Below are 23,327 nucleotides of genomic sequence, written 5' to 3'. Positions count from 1 at the left end.
ATCAGCAGTTCCTGCTCTTTGCAGCCCAAGAAGTACACTTCCAGTCTGTGGCCTTGCCCTTCGGACCTGCCACCGCCCCCAGAGTCTTCACAAAGGTCATGGCGGCTGTCATGGCCATTCTTCACGCTCGGGGAGTGGTAGTCCTGCCATATCTGGACGACCTATTAATCAAAGGTCCGTCCCAGTCTACCTGCGAGGAGTCGGTGAGCATCACCGTGGATTCTCCTTCTCGCCTGGGTTGTAAGATCAACTTCGAGAAATCATCTCCAGTGCCGGCCCAGCAAATCTGCTTCCTGGGCATGATTTTGAACTCTTCCCGCGGGCTGGTCATTCTCCCTCCAGAGAAGGTTCTATCCTTACAACAGGGAGCGCGCAGGCTCTTCCGCCCAGTCCCTCACTCCATTCGCTTTGCGATGCGCATCCTCAAAAAAAAAAAAAAAAAATGGTTGCGGCGATGGAAGCCATTCTGTTTGCGCAGTGCCATCCCCGTCCCTTGCAACAGGCGCTCCTTTTAGCCTGAGACAGAAGCCCGGTTCCTCTCGACCGTCGCTTTCATCTACCCCCACAGGTCAGGCAGACCCTCAGGTGGTGGACACTACAGTCTTCCTTGAACCAAGGGAAATCCTTTCTTCCTGTGCGCTGGTTAGTGGTGACTACCGATGCCAGCCTTTTTGGCTGGGGTGCAATTTTTATTCACCACACGGCACAGGGTCGTTGGTCCACGAGATAGTCACGTCTCCCAATCAATATCCTGGAAATTTGAGCGATCATTCTCGCTTTACACAACTTTCACCAACCTTCTCGCAGGTCATCCCATCAGAATTCAATCCCACAACGCCACAGCCGTGGCGTACATCAACCACAAGGGGGAACCCGCAGCAGAGCAGCCATGCGCGAAGTCTCCCACATCCTGCGCTTGGCAGAGACCAATCACTCGCTCATATCGGCGATCCACATACCGGGCGTGGAGAATTGGGAAGCGGACTTCCTCAGTCGCCAAAGTCTTGCTTCGGGCGAGTGGTCCCTCCATCCGGAAGTTTTCCAGCAGATTTGCCTTCGCTGGCTGACGCCGGATGTGGATCTCATGACCTTGAGGTTCAACAACCAGGTTCCCCAGTTCATTGCCCGTTCCCACGATCCTCGCGCCATTGGGGTAGATGCCCTGGTTCTGTCGTGGCATCCGTTCCAGCTGCCATACATTTTTCCGCCCCTTCCTCTGCTTCCGAGAGTCATCAAAAAGATCAGAGCAGAGGGGAGACCGGTGATTCTCGTCGCGCCCGACTGGCCGCGCCGAGCATGGTACGCGGAACTCGTCCAAATGGTCGCCGACACCCCCTGGCGCCTTCCAGATCACACGGACCTTCTCTTCCAGGGCCCAATTTGCCATCAGAACTCTGGGACCCTGTCTTTGACGGCGTGGCCGTTGAATCCTGGATTTTAGCCCAAGCCGCATTCTCTCCGGGGGTCCTTCTACCATGATGCGCGCTAGGAAACCCGTATCCATGCGCATTTATCATCGCACCTGGCGTATCTTCTTTTCATAGTGCAATACCCATGGACGTTTGCCCTTAGTCTTTTCCATTCCATCCATTCTGGAGTTTCTCCAATCAAGTTTAGAGTCAGGCCTTGCCCTAAGCTCGCTCAAGGGGCAAGTGTCCGCCTTGTCTGTTCTATTCCAACGAAGGATCGCTTCCAGACTGCCGGTTAAGACGTTCATCCAAGGAGTCTCCCGGGTGGTCCCTCCCTATAGAATGCCTTTGGCGTCATGAGATCTTAACTTGGTTCTCGGAGTTCTTCAGGAGGCCTCTTTCGAACCATTGCAGGACATCTCTCTCACCCTCCTCTCATCGAAGGTGGTCTTTCTAGTGGCAATTACGTCAATTAGGAGAGTTTCTGAGTTGGCTCTCTCTTGCCGACCCCCCCCCCCCCTTTTCTGAATTTTTTTACCCAGATAAGGTGGTTTTGAGAACCTCTCCCGAGGACATTGTCTTGCCGTCTTTCTGTCCTGCGCCTACTCATTGTATCGAGAAAGCTCTCCATACTCTGGACCTGGTTTGAGCTCTTCGGAGGTACATATCTCGCACGGCTCCCTTCCGTAAGTCGGATGTCCTCTTCGTGCTTCCGGAGGGACATAGGAAGGGTCTACCTGCCTCAAAGGCCACTCTAGCCAAGTAGATTTGTTCCGCTATTCAGGAATCCTATCGTGTCAGGAACACTCCTGTCCCACCTGGGATTCAGGCGCATTCCACCCGGTCGGTCGGTGCTTCTTGGGCCATTCGGCACCAGGCGTCCGCACATCAGCTTGTAAAGCTACGACTTAGTCCAGTCTGCATACTTTCACGAAGCACTACCTCATCCATACTCAGGCTTCGGCAGACGCTGCCCTCGGCAGGCGCATTCTGCACACATCGGTACCTCAGTAAGCTGGTGGTACATGGGGTATTAGCATATTGCTCCCCACCCAGGGACTGCTTTTGTACGTCCCATGGTCCTGTGTCCCCCAATGAGGCGTAGGAGAAAAGGAGATTTTTGTGTACTCACCGTAAAATCTTTTTCTCCGAGCCACTCATTGGGGGACACAGCACCCACCCTGTTAGCCTGTTTTGGCTTGTTGTTATTTCTTTGGTTTTGACATAGTTTGTCTTTGTTCATGCTCCTACTGCTTTACTACCGAACTGGTTGAAATTGTATCCAGTGAAGGGGTGTATACTGCAGAGGAGGAGTTAATCTTTCTGTTTACTTAGTGTCCTCCTAGTGGCAGCAGCATAACACCCACGGTCCTGTGTCCCCCAATGAGTGGCTCGGAGAAAAAGATTTTACGGTGAGTACACAAAAATCTCCTTTTTATGAAGCCCAACCCGTTAGTAGGCTTCACAGGCGTATCATGGGGCCTTCAGCAAGGGCCCGTGCTTCTATTGCAACCAATCAGCAACCCACGATTGCACAGCAAGGTGCGCTGATGGGTACATGGAACTGAACTGTGCTCAACCCGGAATGACAGCGGCTTTTACTGTGTAAAACCGCAGTGATTGGATCATGTAACAGGCTGATGCTGGCTGTGTGACACAGCTGGCGTCTGCTGGGCATGCTTCACACTGAGCAATGGATGTGTAAATCCTGCTAGCTTCACCCCCAGATCATTGTGCTTCCTTAGTAACTAAAGTTGTGTTTTCCTCACTGTTTCCTCTCCGGCTGCATGAACACAACGTGCGGGGGGCTTTCTTGTAGTGTTAATGCTTCTAGTGCATTTCCTTTTTCTTTATATTAGGGAGATGTAGTAAACCACAGCTCTCGAGACTGATCTCCCTCAGGGGCTGTGGTTTACCGGTGAATCTGATTTTCCAGAGTTTAGTAATCTTGAAATCAAGAAATGCATTCAAGCGAAAAAAATACATTGTTTTCAAATTGTGTACGACTAGAATCTGTCATTAGCCCAGAATATAGAGACATCACTGGTAAAATCTGATCACAATGAGATACATAAAAGATTAATATACACATGACCTATATACCTATAATATATCCGTCACAGGTTGTGTTCGGGTGTACGGAGTCGGGTCAGGAGCGGAGCTCGTTCCTTACTTACATGGCAGGTGCCAGCTGTTATTTAGCCATTTTAAAGGGGATCTGTAAGCAGTAATGATGAGTGAACATGCTGGGATAAGGTGTTATCTGAGCATGCTCGGGTGCTAACGGAGGGTCTGCCATGCTCAAAAATATGTTTGAGTCTCCGCAGCTGCATGTCTCGCAGCCTGTTAGACAATCCCTGCATGTGTTGCGGCTGTCGAACAAGCGTGAGATTTGCAGCCTCGGGGACTGAACATAGTTTTCGAGCACACAGTTAGCACCCGGATAACACCTTATTCCAGCACGTTCACTCATCATTAGTCAGTAGGTTTTTGCTACCTCATCTGAGCGCATTATAATATATAGGGAAACAGATATTGAATCCAACAATGTATTACCTAGTTTACTGGGTGCAGCAGTTGTGACGCAATCAGAGTCTTTAGATTTAGCATGTCGCAGAGCTCTGAAAGCTGCCCCTGCCCACATCAGGCTCTGTATGTACATTGTCTATTGACCGTTATCTGCTATCACAGGAGGGGCGGTGTTGGACTAGAGGATAGTCTCAGTAATGATAATTTCCTTGTGATAAAACCTTCACTGTAAGTAAACCGCACACAGCCTGATAAGTGACACATCTCTGAATTCTGTGTTTTTAACCCCATCCTTATTGCTGTCCTAAGACTTCATAGCAAAAACCTGCTGACAGATTCCCTTTAAATTCCACTGTCAATTGCTGACCGGAGCATTTAAAGGGGTAGTCCACTACTCAGACCACCCCTTCTCAGTCACTGTATTTTCCCCTTGTATAATAATATCAGCCTGTACTCCCCTCTGGTGCTGGCGCCGTTCCAGATGGTTCACAGGTCTCCCATGCAGCAGCTGCAGATTACGGCTGTGGCTGCTGGACGGGGTCTTGTGAAATGATTCACACCAACTCTGGTGGTAACTGTTCAGGCTTTAATGTTGTTTTTTTATTTTATATGACAGGGCATCATTGCTGAGGAGAATAAAAGCCTTCTGCCCAAGGATGAGGAGGACCCCGGGAAGTTCAAAGAAGCCGAGCTGAAAATGCGGAAGCAGTTTGGGATGCCCGAGGTGGAGAAGCTGGTGAATTATTACTCCTGCAGCTACTGGAAGGGACGGGTCCCCAGGCAAGGATGGCTCTACCTGACTGTCAATCATCTCTGCTTCTATTCGTTTCTGTTGGGGAAAGAAGGTGAGATGTCCATCACTTGTCATACAGTTTCGGCTAACTTACTGAGTTCCTCATTCTCTGAGGGTCTGTACATATCACATTCATGGCCTCCTTTCAACCCCGTGAGGTTACAGCCATTTTTCATTTTTGCACATCCTTTTTTAGTCTTATTTTTTTTTTCATCAGCTGCCATATGTGGGCTTGTTTTTTGTAGGATGAATTGTAGTTTTGAATGACACCATTCATTTTACCATACAATGTGATGAAAAATAGAAAAATAAGTTTAAAGAGAATTTATCAAAAGCTTTTTGCTATGAAATCTGAGAGCGCCATGAAGTAGGGACAGAGACCCAGTTTCCTCGGCTGCAGAGCTGATAGTGCTGAGCCCTGTGTAACCCTTCCCACACCACTAATTCCAAGCTTTCTGAGTACAATGTATATTGACCAAGAGCTGCTAATACACTGATTTTATTGAAACAAAAACATAGCTTGCTATCAGCAGAAAATTACTGAGGACTTGGGATCTCGTGCCTCCTAGTCCAACCACGACCCACCACTGATAAGCAGCTCTTGGTCAATACAATGCAGCGGCATTTTTTAAGTGTTTATGGTGAATACAAGTAACTTTATTAAACTGTGTGTACTGTAGGCAGAGCACACATGAAATCCGCACCCAAAAATCCCTGCAAAAAAGCTGAAAAAACAAGTGTTTAGAACGCAACGTTTTTACTGCCGAGAGAGATTTTTTTGCTGCAGAAAGAAAACCGCTGCATGTGAACATGTTTCGGGTTTTGTTTTCACTGTTTTTCTTGGTGCAGCAAACATCACATGGCATAATGATTCTCCAGGCCAGATTGATCACCGCAATACCAAACTCATACAGTTTTCATTATTTTAATGGTAAAAACAAATCTGACAAAAATTATATTCTGATTTGTCACCAGTTTTTGAGATCTGTAACATTTTGTATTTTTATATCCGTGCAGCCTTATGAGGGCTTGTGTTTCATGTGGCAAGCTGTCATATTTATTGATATCGTTGTAGGGTGCATACAATGTTTATATCTTTATTTTTTTTTTATTTATCTATTAGTAGAGGTGCATCAACTGAAAAGCTTCAATTCTGGCCCTTTTTTTCTACATTTGTTGAACAGATTAAATACTTTTACATTTTGCTAGATTTGACTTTTATGGACCAAGCAATACCAAATAAGTGAATTTTTACATTTTTAGTTATATTTTAAAAAGTTTGGTTATTTTTTTAGGCGCCACAGGGGTCTCGAACCTTTTCTATAAATGCAATACAGCTGTAGTGCAGTATATAGGCAAAATCACTGTCTCTTATTAGACTCCTGCCTCTGGGCTTCAGAAAAATGTTGACATTGCAGCCATGGTGACCTCCAGCAGGAACCCAGTAGCAACCAGGACTGTTCATCTAAAGCAGCATTTAAGGGGTTAAAAGCAGCAGTTGGATCATGCAGATTTCAGCTGGCATCTACCAGGTATGGTGCGTCCTCAGCTCCTGAGCCTGCTCCATACACCTGCACCCAGCGTGTGACATACATGTACTTCACAAGTGGGGAAGAGCTTATTAGGTTATACTCATTACTTCACTGAAGGTAAACTTCAGTACCAGACAGTCATTAGACAAGGGTGGCGTTTCTTCTAGAATAAAGCAGCCATGTGTTTCTAATCTTGCAAATCTTTAAGGTCTCTGCTGTGCCCTCAGATTCTGCTCGACCGTTTCTGCAGATTTTGCATACATTGAAAAAAAACATCAAAGACAATAGTTCAGATGGCCCAAAGAGCAGGTTACGTGAGGAAGATGGCAGCTAGCAGACCTCTGTCCCAATAACCTTAGTTATTAAAGGCTAGGAAGTTCTAGTAATTTGTTCTTTTCCGCATCCTTTACTCTTTGTAGTGACTTTGATCATCCAGTGGCTTGACGTGACTCAGCTCGAGAAGAACGCAACTCTTCTGTTCCCCGAATGCATCAAGGTCAGCACCCGGGACAATGAATATTTTTTCTCCATGTTCCTCAACATCGGCGAGACTTTCAAGCTGATGGAACAGCTCGCCAACATCGCTATGAGACAGCTTCTGGACAACGAGGGCTTCCTGGAGGATCGGAACCTGCCGAAACCTACACGTCCTCTCAAAAACATCTCTGCTCTAAAGAGGTGTGTGTTTTCTGTATATAGAAATTACCTCTTTGTACGTATGCTTTTTTTTTACACATTTCTTGCATGTAACCCCCTTATCTTTTTAGAGACCTTGATGCTAGAGCAAAGAATGAGCAGTATCGTGCCACGTTTCGCCTTCCTAAGGACGAGAGGCTGGATGGACACACTGACTGCACACTGTGGACACCATTTGCCAAGATGCATATTCCTGGTCAAATGTTTGTTTCCAATAACTACATCTGCTTTGCCAGTAAGGAAGAGGAGGCTTGTCATCTAATAATACCGCTCCGAGAGGTGAGCACGAGGGTATGGGATCCTTGAGGGGTTGGTTTTAGATGTAGTGTTTGGTCGACAGCTAACCTACACCTCTGTATAACTGAAAGAACCACCTGCTAGTCTCGCGAGACGTCGCACTGTGCTGTTGGCCAATTTCTCTGTTGCTAATAACATTCTGTGTTATGCCTGCTTGTGGACCTGGAAGTTCAGAGCTCACTGATGATGCTTTTTGTCCCCTAACTTGTGTGTCATTGTCTCTTACAGCCACTGAAATGTCAATGTGAGCTGTAATTACTCTTTAGAATGGGCATATAGATAACAGGGTAGCAGACTGTGGGGTGCAACATAGAGGGAAACCTACTTCATCATTAGTGATGACTTTGGAGTAAAATCAAATGCTGTTCACTGAGGGACCAAGGCAAGAATTGTGCTGTCCTCATCTGCGCTGTGATATTACCATACACATGATTGCAGTATTGTGTTATCATTCTGTACATTTTTCCTGTGCTATGATATTACTGTGTGTACATTTTTTTTCTCTTCTGAAATCACTGCCAAAGTTGTCCCTGTACTAAGACCTCACTATCTGCGTTCTGCTGCTAATGTGATGTCGCTATTTGCATGATTCTTCCATTTTTGCTTTGCAGCGTTAACAATTCCTGTACTCAGACATTACTGTGTGCATTGTTTTTATGCTGTGATACGGCTTGTGCATTATCCTAGCATTATGACATCTCTGTGGATTATGCCCATATGTTAATACGTGTGAAGGATTTTCCAGCAGAATAATGTTGACTGCGATTTTAATGTTCTGAACGCTGTAGTAGAAGGCAGTCATGAAGGAGTCGAGCTGCAAATATTGCTGTTTGGCACCCCATGATCATATTGCTGTTTCTTTGGGGATTGATAACTTGATGTTTGTGAATGATGCATGCCTGCAGGGTCAGACCAAACAACAGTTTTGCTTTCAGCTTGTAACCATGGAGCTGCAACTGCATCAACCTGTTGCACATAGATCTTCATAGAAGCTGTATACATAAAACGGTAGTGTCAAAGATGACACCAGAGAGATCACACAGATCCCACTGCTGCCACAAATTTGTCAAAGATCGCAGTCAAGGTGATCGCACTAAAAACACCACGCTGTTATCTTTTTGTCACGAACAGCCCTCTACTGCCCCTTATCGTTAGGAAAACTACGCAATTACTGTTTCCACTAAAGCCGGTTATTGGGAAACTAACAATGAGCATATGGCATATACACTTCCAATTCCAACTCCTAGAATATATATATATACACACACACACACACACACACACACACACACACACACACACACACACACACACACACACACACACACACACACACACACACCCCCCGGTACGGTCACTGCTAACTGCACAGTAACCCAAGAACTACTCGATACCAACACTGGCCGTTTTTTTGCAGGCCGACTGGACTCCTGGTTTCTGGTAGCGTATGGCTTTCAGTAGTGTGGTTTACAGAACAAAAGGAACAGAACTATTACATTTTATATTTAATCCAGAAAGATGGACAGTATTTATAAAGAATATACATAATATTTTCGAAGGGGACATACAATACAGCAAAAACAAATACATAAAATAAAAGGAGAAACAAAGAAACTTACTACGTTGGTCACAGAAATGGCTTACCTTAGCAAAACAGAGCACTTCAATTGGAAATGTCCAGTGGATGGGAATCATTCATACACTGATATGTAGCTCTCTGCTGGAACACAGATCATAATTCCCCTTGTCCTTTTATCAGCACCTGAGTTACACGCACTCACATACCCCTCCTTCATGGGATGGATGGGGCTTTAGTTTTCAATAATTATGATATTCCAACATTCACAGTATAACCATTGGAGGAGTTCGATTACGCTGCCAAATTTTTTTTTTTTTACCTTTTCATAGATAGGAAGCATGGCATGGCTGTTGTCGGCAATGTAGCCAATATTGATTTGGTGCTTTATAGGCATATTCTTTCTCAATTAGTCCTGAAGTTGAAAATGTATGTTCCATCAATATTGGATCTATACAAACCCCAATATTCATAACTTCCCACAGGCAGTGAACTACCTGGCTGCAGATGTAAGGTTTCTTCTCAACTCAGGATGTGCTTCCTGGGGACAAAAGAGACTTCTCCACTTCTCCATGGATGCGTAAACGCATGTTCCTTTATCTGCACTTCGGAAAAAGATCTTTCCTGTCTTGTACTGTGTAGGGAATCTTAATTAGTTTTGTCACTTCTCAGACATACATAATTTCCTCACTTCCCATATGTTAAACTGTAATTCTACTTCAAGGGGTGTAAGCTCTTTCTCCTTGAAATTTTGTGCTCGAGAAGAAGAGGTGAAAGCCCCTTCACTGGAGTGTGTTATGGATCGTAATATTGTCTATGACAGGTAGTATATATATTTATTTTTTTTTATAAAGATCCAGTTGTAATGAAAGTACCACCATCTCAAAAGTAGTGCTTCTAATGAGCTGTTTGTCTGAACCACAGGTTACCATAGTGGAGAAGGCTGATAGTTCCAGCGTGCTTCCCAGGCCGTTGTCCATCAGTACTAAAGGGAAAATGACTTTTCTGTTCGCCAACCTTAAAGACAGGAACTTTCTGGTTCAGCGCATCTCAGATTTCCTGCAGAAGACATCACTACAAAGGGCTGGAGGAGACAGTGGTGGGGAGCAATGGACTGCCATGCGGAAAGGAAGCAGCGGGAATGGCGCATATGAGGTGCAGAAATCTCTGCTGCTTATTACTATTTAAAACTAAAGCGCACAATGTTATTCTGCAATGAGGAGAACAAGGAACATGGGAAGGATCAAATGTACATAAATGAGCTACTATAGTGCTATAAAACCAGCGATTTGTCCTATAATTGGTGGTCTACATATCAGAGATGGTGCTCGACCAGACATCTATCAAAGTATATGAATCAACAATTCTCTTTTAACCCCTTAATGACCACTGATGCGCCTTTTAATAGCGGCAGTTAGGGGTACTTATTCCTCAGCTGAGAAATAAGGTTATAGCGCCCCCCAGCGTAAGAAAATCTCCGGAGAACATGATTCGGGTCGGTTTTTACCGTCCCCAGTCTCATGATCACCGTTATTCATGGTTATTCATCCCTCCCTTCTGAGACCTGCCATGCGCCCAGTGGCTTTTCCCCACATACCAGGTATCGGTGTACTCATGAGAAATTGCACAACAAATTTTGTGGTCCATTTTCTCTTGTTACCCTTTTGAAAATAAAGTTTGAGTCTAAAGTAAATTTTTTGTGAAAAAAGTAAAATGTTAATTTTTTCCTTCAACATTGCTTCAGTCCTCGTGAAGCAACTGAAAGGTTAATAAACTTCTTGAATGTGGTTTGGAGCACCTTGAGGGGTGCAGTTTTTATCATTGTCACTTTTGGGTATTTTCTGTCATATGAACCCCCCCAAAACTAACTTTAAATGTGAGGTGGTCCCTAAAAAAATGGTTTTGTAAATTTTGTTGGAAAAATTAGAAATCGCTGGTCACCTTTTAACCCTTATAACGTCCCAACAAAAAAAATTATTTACAAAATTGTTCTGATGTAAAGTAGACATGTGGGAAATGGGCACAAATATTAAAATATCAATAGAAAACTGCGGGGGCCAAGGGCCCAGTCAGCTCACCAACAGACCACAGGAGCATGTGAACCCGTCCTGACCCAGACGTAGCAACAGGATATGGATCAATAAAGGATTTTTAATCGGAAAGGAGCTGGAACAATCTTCACAAATATTAAAAGTTTGAAAATTGGAAAATTTTCAACATTTTTGCCAAATTTCCGTTTTTTTTTTCATAAATAAATGCAAGTCATATTGAAGATAATTTACCACTAACATGAAATACAATATGTCACAAGACAACAGTCTCAGAATCAGTGGGATACGTTGAATCGTTTTAGAGCTATAACCTCATAAAGTGACAGTGGTCAGAATTGTAAAAATTGGCTTAGTCATTAAGGACAAAATTGGCTCTTTCACTAAGGGGTTAATTATGAACATGTTTTTTCTGTTAGGTGCCAAAGCTTGTTCCCAGTAGCCCAACTGATGATGGACCTGGAAATCCTCAGAAGACTAATAGTACAGACGCTCCTACAGCCTGTCATGGCCTCCTGAAACTCTTCCCTAGAGAAGTCACTGAAGAACTGGGTTCAAAATGGGTAACAGATACTTGCTCTGTTATTGAGCTATAAAGGACCTACTTTCTTTACAGTTTCACGTGTGTGTGTGTATATATATTTTATATGCATACACATTATTATTATATTATAATTTTTTGGTTTCTTTTTCTCCAACTCAGACTAATTGTGTCCTCAAATTTTTTTTTTTTCATTGCAGTTTGTATATCCATTGACTTCTAGTAGTAGGTTAGTTTAATAACATATGACACTCGGATGGAAACTTGAAGCACACAGTATGTCTTTTGTGTTTCATCTGTTTTATACCAGCCCTCATAGACTTTAATGGCAGAGTCTGATCCACAAAATGTTTGAGAATATCATATATCCTCTAAGTCTTGCAGATCCTCTTTTGAAATGGATGTGTGTATGGATCAGTGAAATTCTATGTGTACGTGTACTGGCTGAGAGCAGAACTGGCAGCACACAGATGGGTCACATGGATGTGTGAATGCAGCCTTACACAAACATTGACATACTGACAGAGACATGGAATAGAGGAACAGCGTGCATACATGACCAAGCCATGATAATAGTTCTGCCACTGTTTCAGATGAGCCCTAATTGCAGCAATAGCAGAAATTGTAATATAAAATACAGAGATAGTACAGAAATCTTTGCATTTTGCTTTTATATTTTGTTATTAAGACAAACTAAGTATATTTTTTATTTTTTGCAGGCTAAAGAGAAAATGAAGGAAGAGTCCTGGAACATTCACTTCTTTGAGTATGGTCGTGGGATGTGCATGTATCGGACCTCTAAGACCCGTGAACTGGTGCTGAAAGGCATCCCCGAGAACCTGCGAGGAGAGCTCTGGCTCTTGTTCTCAGGTCAGCCATAAACCTTGTGTTTATTCTTTTTACTTAAATGCATCTTATTGTAGCAAAAATAAAAATAATATTTGCAATTGGACTTAATTAACGATTTTGCACTGTTAATAATTTTGCTTTCTGTTAGCTGCAGAATGAGTTATCTGAGAATCCGTCAGCTGAATAGGACGTTCTGACGGAGAGTCTGTATCTCTTCTATCTGTCTTTTTCTCAGCTGATGTATACTCACATCAAAGTCGAATATGCAGGAAAATAAAGTGCCCGCATAAGCAAAACAGTGCAAAATTCTGAACTAAACCGAATTGTATTTTAGCCCCAAATACATGCATTTAATTGACACCTCTTTGTGCAGACCAAGGAGTGTGTCAGCAGAACCGCTTAACCAGATACTATTGATAACGATAACGGCTTCTCTAGGGGCAGACACATTTACCTGTGTAGATCTGAGAAACAGTCTGACAACACTTCTGGAAAAACCAATGAGGCGTGTTTGTTTGCAGCCGCTGTGACCTTTTTTTTTTTCTTTTTTTTTTTTTCCTGCCCTGCTCTGTATGCATAGGTGCCTTAAATGAGATGACCACGCACCCTGGTTATTATGCCGACCTAGTAGAGAAATCCACTGGAAAATGTAACCTTGCAACAGATGAGATAGAACGTGACCTCCATCGTTCTATGCCCGAGCACCCTGCATTCCAGAATGAGCTAGGAATAGCTGCGCTACGCCGCGTGCTGACCGCATATGCCTTTCGCAACCCTAATATTGGGTACTGCCAGGTAGGACTGCAATGCCAGCCTTGGTGTGATGGAGGCGCAGACATTAATTTCTCTGTACCATAGGGTACAATGTGTGATCATGTATTCGGGAAGCCTGCAGCTAACTAATAGTCATTTCCTTCTGCAGGCGATGAATATAGTGACTTCTGTCCTACTTCTGTACTGCAATGAGGAAGAGGCATTTTGGCTGCTGGTGTCTTTGTGTGAGCGGATGCTTCCAGATTATTACAACACCCGGGTTGTCGGTAAGGGCGTAACAATAGCTGTGTCTATTGAAATAATAAACTGTAAGATCCGTGAGGGAACCTGCATATATTATGTATTGTTATCCAGTAGTAAATAATCACATCCTTTGCATCATTGCTGTCAGCCCACCCTGGGCCGTCTTATATCGGCCTGTGCTTGCTGTTCTATAAATGTTCTATATGCTTAGATAGCAAGAAAGTCAATAAAATGGCAATATAAAAATCATTAAAAGTATGTAATCGATGAATAAATATAATCTGTAGGTGGATAATAATGCAAAAAAAAAATGGTGCCATCAATCATGTGACGCGCTTTGGAGATAGCTGTGAAGGGACGCATATGCCTCTCTGTCCAGGCGTTTCTTTTATTGAAGGTTAAAATTACATCCGAGCTTCCTGTTGGCTTAATGCAGTTTAAGAGGAGGCTTCTGTAGAAATGACGCCACCCTCTGACAAAGGCTCGGCGAAACACTCGTCGGGATTGGCACCATCTTGGAAGGAATAGCATGTATGTCATGGGTATTTCTGTGTTATAGTCTATACCAGTACCTATTATATATACTTTGAGGCTTTGCTTTTCTGCATATTAGACCAGGTTTACTATCTTCCTTTGACTCACTATATTTTATGTTGAATCATTTGTGTCTTACCCCCTCTACGGTCAGCTGTTAGTATTATTACACTATATAGACCCTGTTTAGATTATTTTACAGATCATGTTTGTACTAGTCATGATGCAAATTTTGGTCTATCATCATGACCTCATGAGAAGAAGAGTCTTTTGATTTCCATTCTACTTCCAACCACTTCCATTTAAGAGTTTAGCATGACGTTTACAATTTATTGTCCATGTTGTGACCCATACTCCATGTTCGGATTTTCAGGAGCATTAGTGGACCAGGGCGTATTTGAGGAATTGACACGCGAGTTCCTACCACTGCTGTCTGAGAAGATGCAGGAGCTGGGAGTGATCTCCACCATTTCTCTGTCTTGGTTCCTCACCTTGTATCTTAGCGTCATGCCGTTCGAGAGTGCGGTCGTAGTGGTCGACTGCTTCTTTTATGAAGGGATCAAACTGATTCTACAATTGTCCCTGGCTGTGCTTGAAGCCAACATGGAAAGCCTTTTAAACTCCAACGATGAAGGGGAAGCCATGACTTTACTTGGGAGGTAATCATTGTCACATGAGTTTAGGTCGTTTCTAACATTTTGGGGATTGATGGGGAAGTAATAACATTTTTTATATAACTTGGTGATTATTTTTCTTTAATAGGTATCTTGACAATGTGGTGAACAAGCAGAGCGTGTCACCTCCAATCCCTCACCTGCATGCCCTTCTCACTATTGGGGATGAACCTCCTGTTGAGGTTGAGATATTTGACCTCATCAAGGCATCGTATGAGGTAATTGCTATTAAGGATGACCATTAAAGGGTTTGTCAAGGGAAATGATCTATCCATCAATGCTAACTTTCTGATCAGTAGGGGTCTGACCACTGTGATTTTTTTTTTTTTTTTTTATCCTCGATGGGACACTTTTATTCCTTTTGGAAAATGAAGCTGCATGTCAGACACCTGATCACCACTTAATTCATTCTCTATGGGGCTATCGGAAAAAAACGAGTGCAGCGCTCGGCAGCCTCATAGGGAATGAATGAAGCTACGGTTGATAAGCGCACTTCTGCTCCTTTTTAATCAGGATTAAAGTGCCCCTTTTTATCATTCTGTTCAAGTCCCTGCGATCAGACACCCAACGATCAACAAGTTGTCGCCCATCCATTGGATAGGTGATAATTTATGTTCACTGGGCAACTCCTTTCACCTCTTATTCATCTGGAATTTGCTTATTTTGACCTATTTTGTGCTTCCAGAAATTTAGCAGCCTGAGAGCAGATGACATTGAGCAGATGCGATTTAAGCAAAGACTGAAGGTGATCCAGTCCTTAGAGGATTCTGCAAAGAGAAGTGTGGTAAGAAATAGAATTGTACTTCACTAGATACTTTGATATGGATGTAATAACCTGAAGTGTCCTGCTCAGGAGTCTCCTGTCTTGGCGACAGTGGGTAGTTGGCTGCAAAAAGAAACCTACACTTTGGAGGATTCACAGATCACATTACTACATGGTTGCTTGTTCATTTGAATGAGTGCAAGTGGAAAATGTGACCGCTCACAGCTTCCATAAGCTCCGTGGTTTTGCTAGTTTATTTCCCTTTGCGTTTAGAAAAGGGTTTTTATGGCACAATATTTTTATTCTCAGTGGCTACTGAAATAATAACCTACACTTAAATGTACAACAAATAAGACATATGCACATGTAATTCTTCTCATACTTGTCTGCTAGGTGAGAGCCATTTCCACTGACCTTGGCTTTTCTATGGAAGAACTTGAAGATATGTATGTTCTGTTCAAGGTTAGTATATTTTGTGTTATATGATTTCTGGTCCACTCACTGTTATCTGGCTACACAATAGCAATATAATTACTCTAAAGCCCCCCCTTTCCCATACACATTAGACTAGTGGCAGCCATAATCGCTGATTCTCTAATGTGTATGTGGGTGGACAGGATTTGGGGCATTTTAACCTATCAAAACATTTTAATTTTTTTCTGATTTCCCTTGTAACTGGGGCTGACATATTAGCCCCAGCTACAGGAGAATTTCAGCTTCTTGGCCTGTTTCTTAGGACCCAGCAGCCCCTGCTCCTTGCCTACACCTGGCGATCACATGCTCTGGTTCTATATATCGCAGTACATGTTGGCATTCATGGTTCCCTCAATGAACTGTAGCTCCCCACAGCCGGCAGCAGTCATGCAGCCTCAAACCATGACCCTTCCACCACCATGATTGACTGTAGGCAGGACACACTTGTCTTTGTACTCCTCACCTCATTGCTGACACACACGCTTGATACCATCTGAACCAAATAATTTAATCTTGGTCCCATCAGACCACGGTCATGGTTTCAGCAATTCATGTCATTAGTCTACTTGTCTTAGCAAACTGTTTGCTGGTTTTCTTATGCATCATCTTTAGAAGAAACTTTCCTGTGACAACAGCTGTGCAGACTAGTGATGAGCGAGTATACTCCTTGCTCGGGTTTTCCTGAGCACGCTCGGGTGGTCTCCCGAGTATTTATGACTGCTCGGAGATTTAGTTTTCCTTGCCACAGCTGAATGATTTGCGGCTACTAGACAGCTTGATTACATGTGGGGATTCCCTAGCAACCAGGCAACCCCCACATGTACTCAGGCTGGCTAGTAGCTGTAAATCATTCAGCTGAGGTGATGAAAACTAAATCTCCGAACGCTAACAAATACTCGGAGGACCCCCGAGCTTATGATCTTGGCCACAGTGCTGCCGCTCAGTGTCAGTGTGTTGGCAATCTTCTTATAGCCTCGGCCATCTTTATGTAGAGCAACAATCTTACCAGATCCTCAGAGTTCTTTTCCATGAGGCGCCATATTGAATTTCCAGTGACTAGTATAAGAGAGTGTGAGAGCGATAACACCAAATTTTACACCCCCTGCTCCCCAATCACACCTGAGACCTTGTAATACTAATGAGTCACATGGCATCGCGGAAGTAAAATTCCTAATTGGGCACAATTTGGCCATTTACACTTAGGGGTGTACACTTTTCTGTTGCCAGCGGGTTAGACACTAATGGCTGTGTGAGTTGTTTAGAGGGCACACCAAATGTACTTTTTATTCTGACTGGCCACAGGCTAGATTTCAAAGGTGCTCCGTAATGACAAGCACGGAGGTTGACAGCAGACTTTATGCCATCTTAGCAGCCCATCGGTGACCCGCCGTCACGTCACGGGTGTCTGGTGGAATAACGCGGCTCAATGCCGACGTGTGTTAACCCCTTCACCCCCGGAGCTTTTTCCGTTTTTTCGTTTTTCGCTCCCCACCTTCCCAGAGCCATAACTTTTTTATTTTTCCGTCAATTTGGCCATGTGAGGGCTTATTTTGTGCGGGATGAGTTGTACTTTTGAACGACATCATTGGTTTTACCATGACGTGTACTAGAAAACGGGAAAAAAATTCCAAGTGCGGTGAAATTGCAAAAAAAGTGCAATCCAACACTTGTTTTTTGCTTGGCTTTTTTGCTAGGTTCACTAAATGCTAAAACTGACCTGCCATTATGATTCTCCAGGTCATTACGAGTTCATAGACACCTAACATGACTAGGTTATTTTTTACCTAAGTGGTGAAAAAAAATTCCAAACTTTGCTAGAAAAAAAAAAAAAAATTGCGCCATTTTCCGATACTCGTAGCGTCTCCATTTTTCATGATCTGGGGTCGGTTGAGGGCTTATTTTTTGCGTGCCGAGACGGCGTTTTTAATGATACTATTTTGGTGCAGATATGTTCTTTTGATCGCCCGTTATTGCATTTTAATGCAATGTCGCGGCGACCAAAAAAAAGTAATTCTGGCGTTTCTATTTTTTTTCTCGTTACGCCGTTTAGCGATCAGGTTAATGCTTTTTTTTTATTGATAGATCGGGCGATTCTGAACGCGGCGATACCAAATATGTGTAGATTTGATTTTTTTTTAATTGATTTATTTTGATTGGGGCGAAAGGGGGGTGATTTAAACTTTTTTATGTTTTTTTTTATTTTTTCACATTTTTTTAAAACTTTTTTTTTTACTTTTGCCATGCTTCAATAGCCTCCATGGGAGGCTAGAAGCAGGCACAACGCGATCGCCTCTGCTATGTAGCAGCGACCATAAGATCGCTGCTATACAGCAGAAATGCTGTGTTACTAACTACTTGTACTTCACATGATATGTGCTGTGAGCGCCGACCACAGGGGGGCGCTCGCAGCAGGCCGGCATCAGTAACCATAGAGGTCTCAAGGACCTCTATGGTTACCTTCCTGATGCATCGCCGACCCCCGATCATGTGACGGGGGTCGGCGATGACGTCATTTCCGGCCGCCCGGCCGGATGTGGTAGTTAAATGCCGCTGTCTGCGTTTGACAGCGGCATTTAACTAGTTAATAGGCGCGGGCAGATCGCGATTCTGCCCGCGCCTATTGCGGGCACATGTCAGCTGTTCAAAACAGCTGACATGTCCCGGCTTTGATGCGGGCTCACCGCGAAGCCCTGCATCAAAGCAGGGGAGCCGACATCGGACGGAATAGTACGTCCGATGTCGGTAAGGGGTTAAATGCTGCTGTCAGAGATCAACAGCGGCATTTAACAGGTTAACAATTACAGGTGGAGCTCTGCACCACCCGTGATTGTTAGAGGCAGGTCCTGGCTGTAACACACAGCGTGACCTGCCGGGTGGGTGATGGGGAGGTCAGCAGGAAAAGTAATGAAAGATGCAAAATGTATAGCCAGTATTCTAAGGATATGGCGTAGGGTTACTTTCTTCTAGAGTCTAGCCCTAAGTGGGCAGGCAGCAGTACCCGACACTGCCTTCCTTGTGTTGATGCCAGGTTTAGCAGTAAAGATGCCATGACGCTCCAGTGAACACTGCTGCATCTTTAGTCTTCAGAGTTTCCATTGATTGGATTTCGTGATCTCAAGCAGCGATTGCTTCTCCTATGGGTCAATCAATGTGTAGTCCGTTTTACAAGTGTTTTTTCTTTTTCCTGGCGTGACTAGTATTTTTACATAAAGCCACATCATTCATGCAGGCCACTAATATGTATACATAGTGATCTCTCATCCAGATGCAGAGGTATTGTACTAACGCCTGTGATGTCTCTTCCTTCTCAGGCCCAGCATCTTATGAGCTGTTATTGGGGCGGGAACCGCACATCCAGCAATCGCCATGACCCCAGCCTGCCCTATCTGGAGCAGTACCGCATAGACCTAGATCAGTTTCAGGAGTTGTTCTCCCAGCTCACGCCCTGGTCTTTCGGCCCCCACACTTCCATCCTGGCCTCTCGAATTTTCCGCCTGCTGGATACTAACAAAGACTCGCTAATAAACTTTAAGGAGTTTGTAACTGGACTCGGTAAGTGCAGACGGTTAGTGCTGAGCCAGCATGAAGGAAGCGGGGTCCTTTACTGATTCTCCATAACGTGCTAGCTGGACCCTGGACCCGTCTGTGTCACTAACTACTTGTACTTCACATGATATTACCATCCTCCATTCCTAGTTTGTAGTTCCTCTGTTATTCTGCCTGGAGATTTACAAACCTTGATGTTTCCATTTCCCCCTTGTTAGTGGGTCATGTCCCCCTACCCAGTCTGACCCGGTGTATGTGATATATTCTGTTAGGGAATTCTCCTCTGATATAACTGTGTAATTTTCTGCCATTTATGTTGTACTATTAGGAGGAATGTATCACGGTGATATGACAGACAAGCTTAAATTTCTGTATAAGCTACATCTGCCGCCTGGTAAGTGAAGATATGTCTAATTTATAGGTGGTTTTGGGAGACTACGGAAAAGGAAAGAGGAGACTGTGTTATATTGATGAGCTAAGAATGGTCTCTGCCATCAGAGATGACATCTTGCCGTTCCCTTACTATGTACTGCCATATACACTGTCCTAGTACAGTCACCATTGCAGTAGCTTATGGCCGCTATCTACGTTATTTCTGTATATTTACACTCCTCAACATTGAAATTGCACCACCAAGGAAAAATCGTGGAAGTATGGAAATCACATAATCAATAAACATGGTAATGTTATGCAAATTGCAAAAAAACGGCAATAAAATGTTCTTGATTTATGCAAATTGTAGTATGAGCACTACAAGCAGAAAATCCCGCGCTTACACACCGTGGCTATGATCAGTGAGGTTATTAATGGGCGTCTGAGGAATGTTCTGCTGCGCTGAATGCTCTTGGATAAATCATCAAGATCCGCTGCTAGCAGCTCCCTTTGCAATTGCCATCTAATGACGTCCCAGATGTGGTCAATGGAGATCCCATGTGCATGGTAGCATATTTAGACCACACAGGCTGCTCACAGTTGCACGAGACTCATGTGACTTGGTGTCATAGTGTTGAAAAACGGATCCAAGGACACTTTGGAGAAATGGCCGTTCCATTGGTTACATCAATGTAACGCTGAGCTGTTATGGTATGTGCACACGCTCAGTATTTGCAGCGGAAAAATCTGCTGTAAATACTGGAGTTTTGGCAGAAAAAATGCTGTGTAAAATACACAAATTTGTGTATTTAATGCGTTTTTCTCATTCTCTTGAGTGAGAAACGCTGCAAAAATGCTAAATGAATTGACATCCCGCAGATATGAAACTGCTTCAAATCTGCAATGAAAAAGTGATCAGCATATTCTTGGGATTTCAGAAATCTCATGCACTTTCCTGGCACTGTAAAACGATGTGGGTTTTTTTTGTTTGGCAGAAATGCAATGTGTGAACATACCTTTAGTGTACCAGAAATGAAGACTAGAGGGTCCGGCTACCATACATTATGCAACACCAGGAGTAGAACCAGTGTCACGTTCCTCATAAAGACCATGGTTTTCTCCACCTTGTCTCCAGACAAATGTCCGGCTATCATTAGGACAAAGACCAAAGCTGGACTCATCGTTGAGGGGATAGATCTCCTTTTCTTGCTCTGCAAGATGATAGTTTCTGAGATTGGTAGCTTGGGGTGAGTGAAACCCTTGTAAGTGGAGGTTTGGCGTGTTGCCTAATGTTGTGCAAACTCCTTGTTATAGTTTGTGCAGACACTGTTTGATGTCTTAGACTTGGTATGTGATGTCCAATTTCACTTGCGGTACAGAATGGATCAGTCGTGGAGCCAATGGTACAGCCATTTTTCCAGAGTGTCCCAGGGGCCTATTTTCAAGTTAACTAGGCCATGCAGGCTGTTCACTGTAGTACTAATTGTGTTACCATGCCCTGCAGCGTCTCCAATTGAGCATAATTGGGTTGCCATTGGTCACCAATTGCAAAGGGAGCTGCCAGCAGCGGATCTTGATGATTTTACCCAAGTGAATTCATCTTGGTAGAATATTCCTCAGACAACCATTAATAATCTCACTGATAGCAGCCAAGGCGTTTAAGTGCATTCATGTATTTCTCCTACGCCTCATTGGGGGACACAGACCGTGGGTGTTATGCTGCTGCCACTAGGAGGACACTAAGTGATACAAAGAAAGTTAGCTCCTCCCCTGCAGTATACACCCTCCTGCTGGCCCTCAGCTAACCAGTTCTTGCTTAGTGTCTTAGGAGGCACTTGGGTCTTTTTTCCCAGACCCCATCTTTGTTTTAATTTTTGATTTTTTAATTTTATGTAAATTTTTAATTTTTTATTTAACGGAGTGAAGGGGGCGACGGGTCCTTTTTTTCATAAGGTCCGCTCTCCCCCGAACCAACAACAGGCGAGCACGGCGAGTATACCTCCCCGTCCCTCTCCTGCGACGTATGGCGCACGAAAAAAGTTTGCGCCAGGGCAACGGTTCCTTTTTTGGTCCCGATTTCCCCCAACCCCCTCCAGGACCCTGCATTACAGCGATGTAATTTGGAGACGTAGGCAGTCCGGAGGGGATGTTGTGCCGCAGCCCCCCTCTGCTACAGAGATGCATCAGGGGCCTCTCCATCCCCATCCAGGGTGCATGGATTGAGCTTACAGACTCACAGAAGCGCCCAGCAGACCTGTGAGATCCGGGATGGCGACTGTAAGTACCTTCTGGGGACTCCCCCCTGCTCCCCCTCAGCGGCAGCGATGCAGTCTGGGTCCCCAGGGAGAGGCACCGCCGACCGGTGGTCGGTGGTGCTCGGCGGCGCTCCGTCGCGGCCGCCGCCGCACATCGTCGGCAGGGCCCATAAATTTAGGCCCCGGCTTCTTCAGCCGGAGTAGGCCGCAGTGGCCTCTATGGGGTAGGCGCCGGCAGTACTTGCGGCAGAGCCCCTGGGGACAGGCGCCGGCGGTCGGGAACTGCGGCGGTTAGCGTCGCTCTGTTGCGGCCGCCGCGCATCCCCAGGCAGGCTGGAAATTTAGTCCCCGGCTTTTCAGCTGGAGTAGGCCGCAGTGGGCAGATCCCTCCCACGGCCGTAACCCCGCCCCCCTAGATCGGCGCTTCTCGTCTGGGACGAGAGGCGCCCTGCAGATCTCGGGGGCCATGCTTCCTCACGCTGCCTGCCTGGAAGATGTGGTCCTGGGGGTGCCACTGGCCAGTACGCCAGCGGCAATCATTCGGCGCGCGGCCCGCCGACGCGCTCCACCGGCAGGCTCCATAAATTTAGTCCCCGGCTTTTGCAGCCGGACTAGGCCGCAGTTGAAATCCTTTTCAGGAGCGGAGGTGCTTTCATGGTCCCGATGGGCTGAACTTCGTGGATGTACAGAAGCCCCCCTCCATGGTCCGGGCAGCCTCCTCCACCACTGTGAAGGCGGACAAGGAGGCGGACGGTTCCTCTCCACCTCCTTAACAAAGGGATGATGGATTGAGGTTTATCTCTCTATCCCTGCACCGTCCACGCTGCAATACCCGACATCCGCGGCGGCTCCATGCCGGGACGCGCACCGTTGGTAAGTGGATTCTGCCAGCAATGGGCTTCTGCAGCGGGATATTGACAGGCAGTCTCAGACTTCCCTGTGGCCACCTCCCTGAGGTAACGCTCCAGTCGGCTAACAAATTTTGCTCCCGGCTTCGGCCGATGGTAGTACAGAAGCGCACTGTGTCGCCTCAAGGCGGCTTAGCCTTTTTTCCTGGCGCTTAGCGCCTGACGCAGAAGCGCTCAATTTTCTCGAGCAACGGGTGACCACCCCTAACTTTTACGCTGACGCCGGCTGCAGAAATTTACGCCCCGGCTGGGGCCTATCATGGAAGTTTCGAGGCTCCGCCCATGTCGTGCCTGTAGCTCCGCCCCCTAAATTGGCGCTTCTCGCTCGCTGCGAGATTTTACCTAACCCGCATGACCAGTATTCCTGGTCTTAAAGTCACACGACCAGTATTCTCTGGTCTTAAAGGCACGTGACCAGTATTTCCTGGTCTTAAAGGCACGTGACCAGTATTTCCTGGTCTTAAAGGCACGTGACCAGTATTCCCTGGTCTTAAAGGCACGTGACCAGTATTCC

At 45.0% G+C, this 23,327-nt stretch overlaps 1 protein-coding gene across 3 annotated transcripts in view; it reads left to right on the top strand.

Annotated features, from left to right (window-relative positions):
• Positions 1 to 23,327, top strand: part of TBC1D9B (TBC1 domain family member 9B) — a 49,529-nt gene that overhangs the window by 10,101 nt on the left and 16,101 nt on the right. For all 3 annotated transcript variants that reach the window (XM_077266306.1, XM_077266305.1, XM_077266304.1), the window contains exons 4-17: positions 4,555 to 4,783; positions 6,683 to 6,941; positions 7,031 to 7,238; positions 9,757 to 9,987; positions 11,300 to 11,443; positions 12,141 to 12,291; positions 12,851 to 13,065; positions 13,193 to 13,310; positions 14,195 to 14,480; positions 14,584 to 14,713; positions 15,181 to 15,279; positions 15,652 to 15,720; positions 19,044 to 19,284; positions 19,607 to 19,672. In XM_077266306.1, the coding sequence (XP_077122421.1) occupies positions 4,555 to 4,783; positions 6,683 to 6,941; positions 7,031 to 7,238; positions 9,757 to 9,987; positions 11,300 to 11,443; positions 12,141 to 12,291; positions 12,851 to 13,065; positions 13,193 to 13,310; positions 14,195 to 14,480; positions 14,584 to 14,713; positions 15,181 to 15,279; positions 15,652 to 15,720; positions 19,044 to 19,284; positions 19,607 to 19,672 (2,446 nt within the window). The remainder of the gene's footprint in view (positions 1 to 4,554; positions 4,784 to 6,682; positions 6,942 to 7,030; positions 7,239 to 9,756; positions 9,988 to 11,299; positions 11,444 to 12,140; positions 12,292 to 12,850; positions 13,066 to 13,192; positions 13,311 to 14,194; positions 14,481 to 14,583; positions 14,714 to 15,180; positions 15,280 to 15,651; positions 15,721 to 19,043; positions 19,285 to 19,606; positions 19,673 to 23,327) is intronic.

Source organism: Ranitomeya variabilis, chromosome 5, assembly GCF_051348905.1.
Source record: "Ranitomeya variabilis isolate aRanVar5 chromosome 5, aRanVar5.hap1, whole genome shotgun sequence".
Classification (NCBI taxonomy): domain Eukaryota; kingdom Metazoa; phylum Chordata; class Amphibia; order Anura; family Dendrobatidae; genus Ranitomeya; species Ranitomeya variabilis.
Note: the sequence above shows the minus strand (reverse complement) of the source record. Positions and strands in the feature narration are given on the sequence as shown.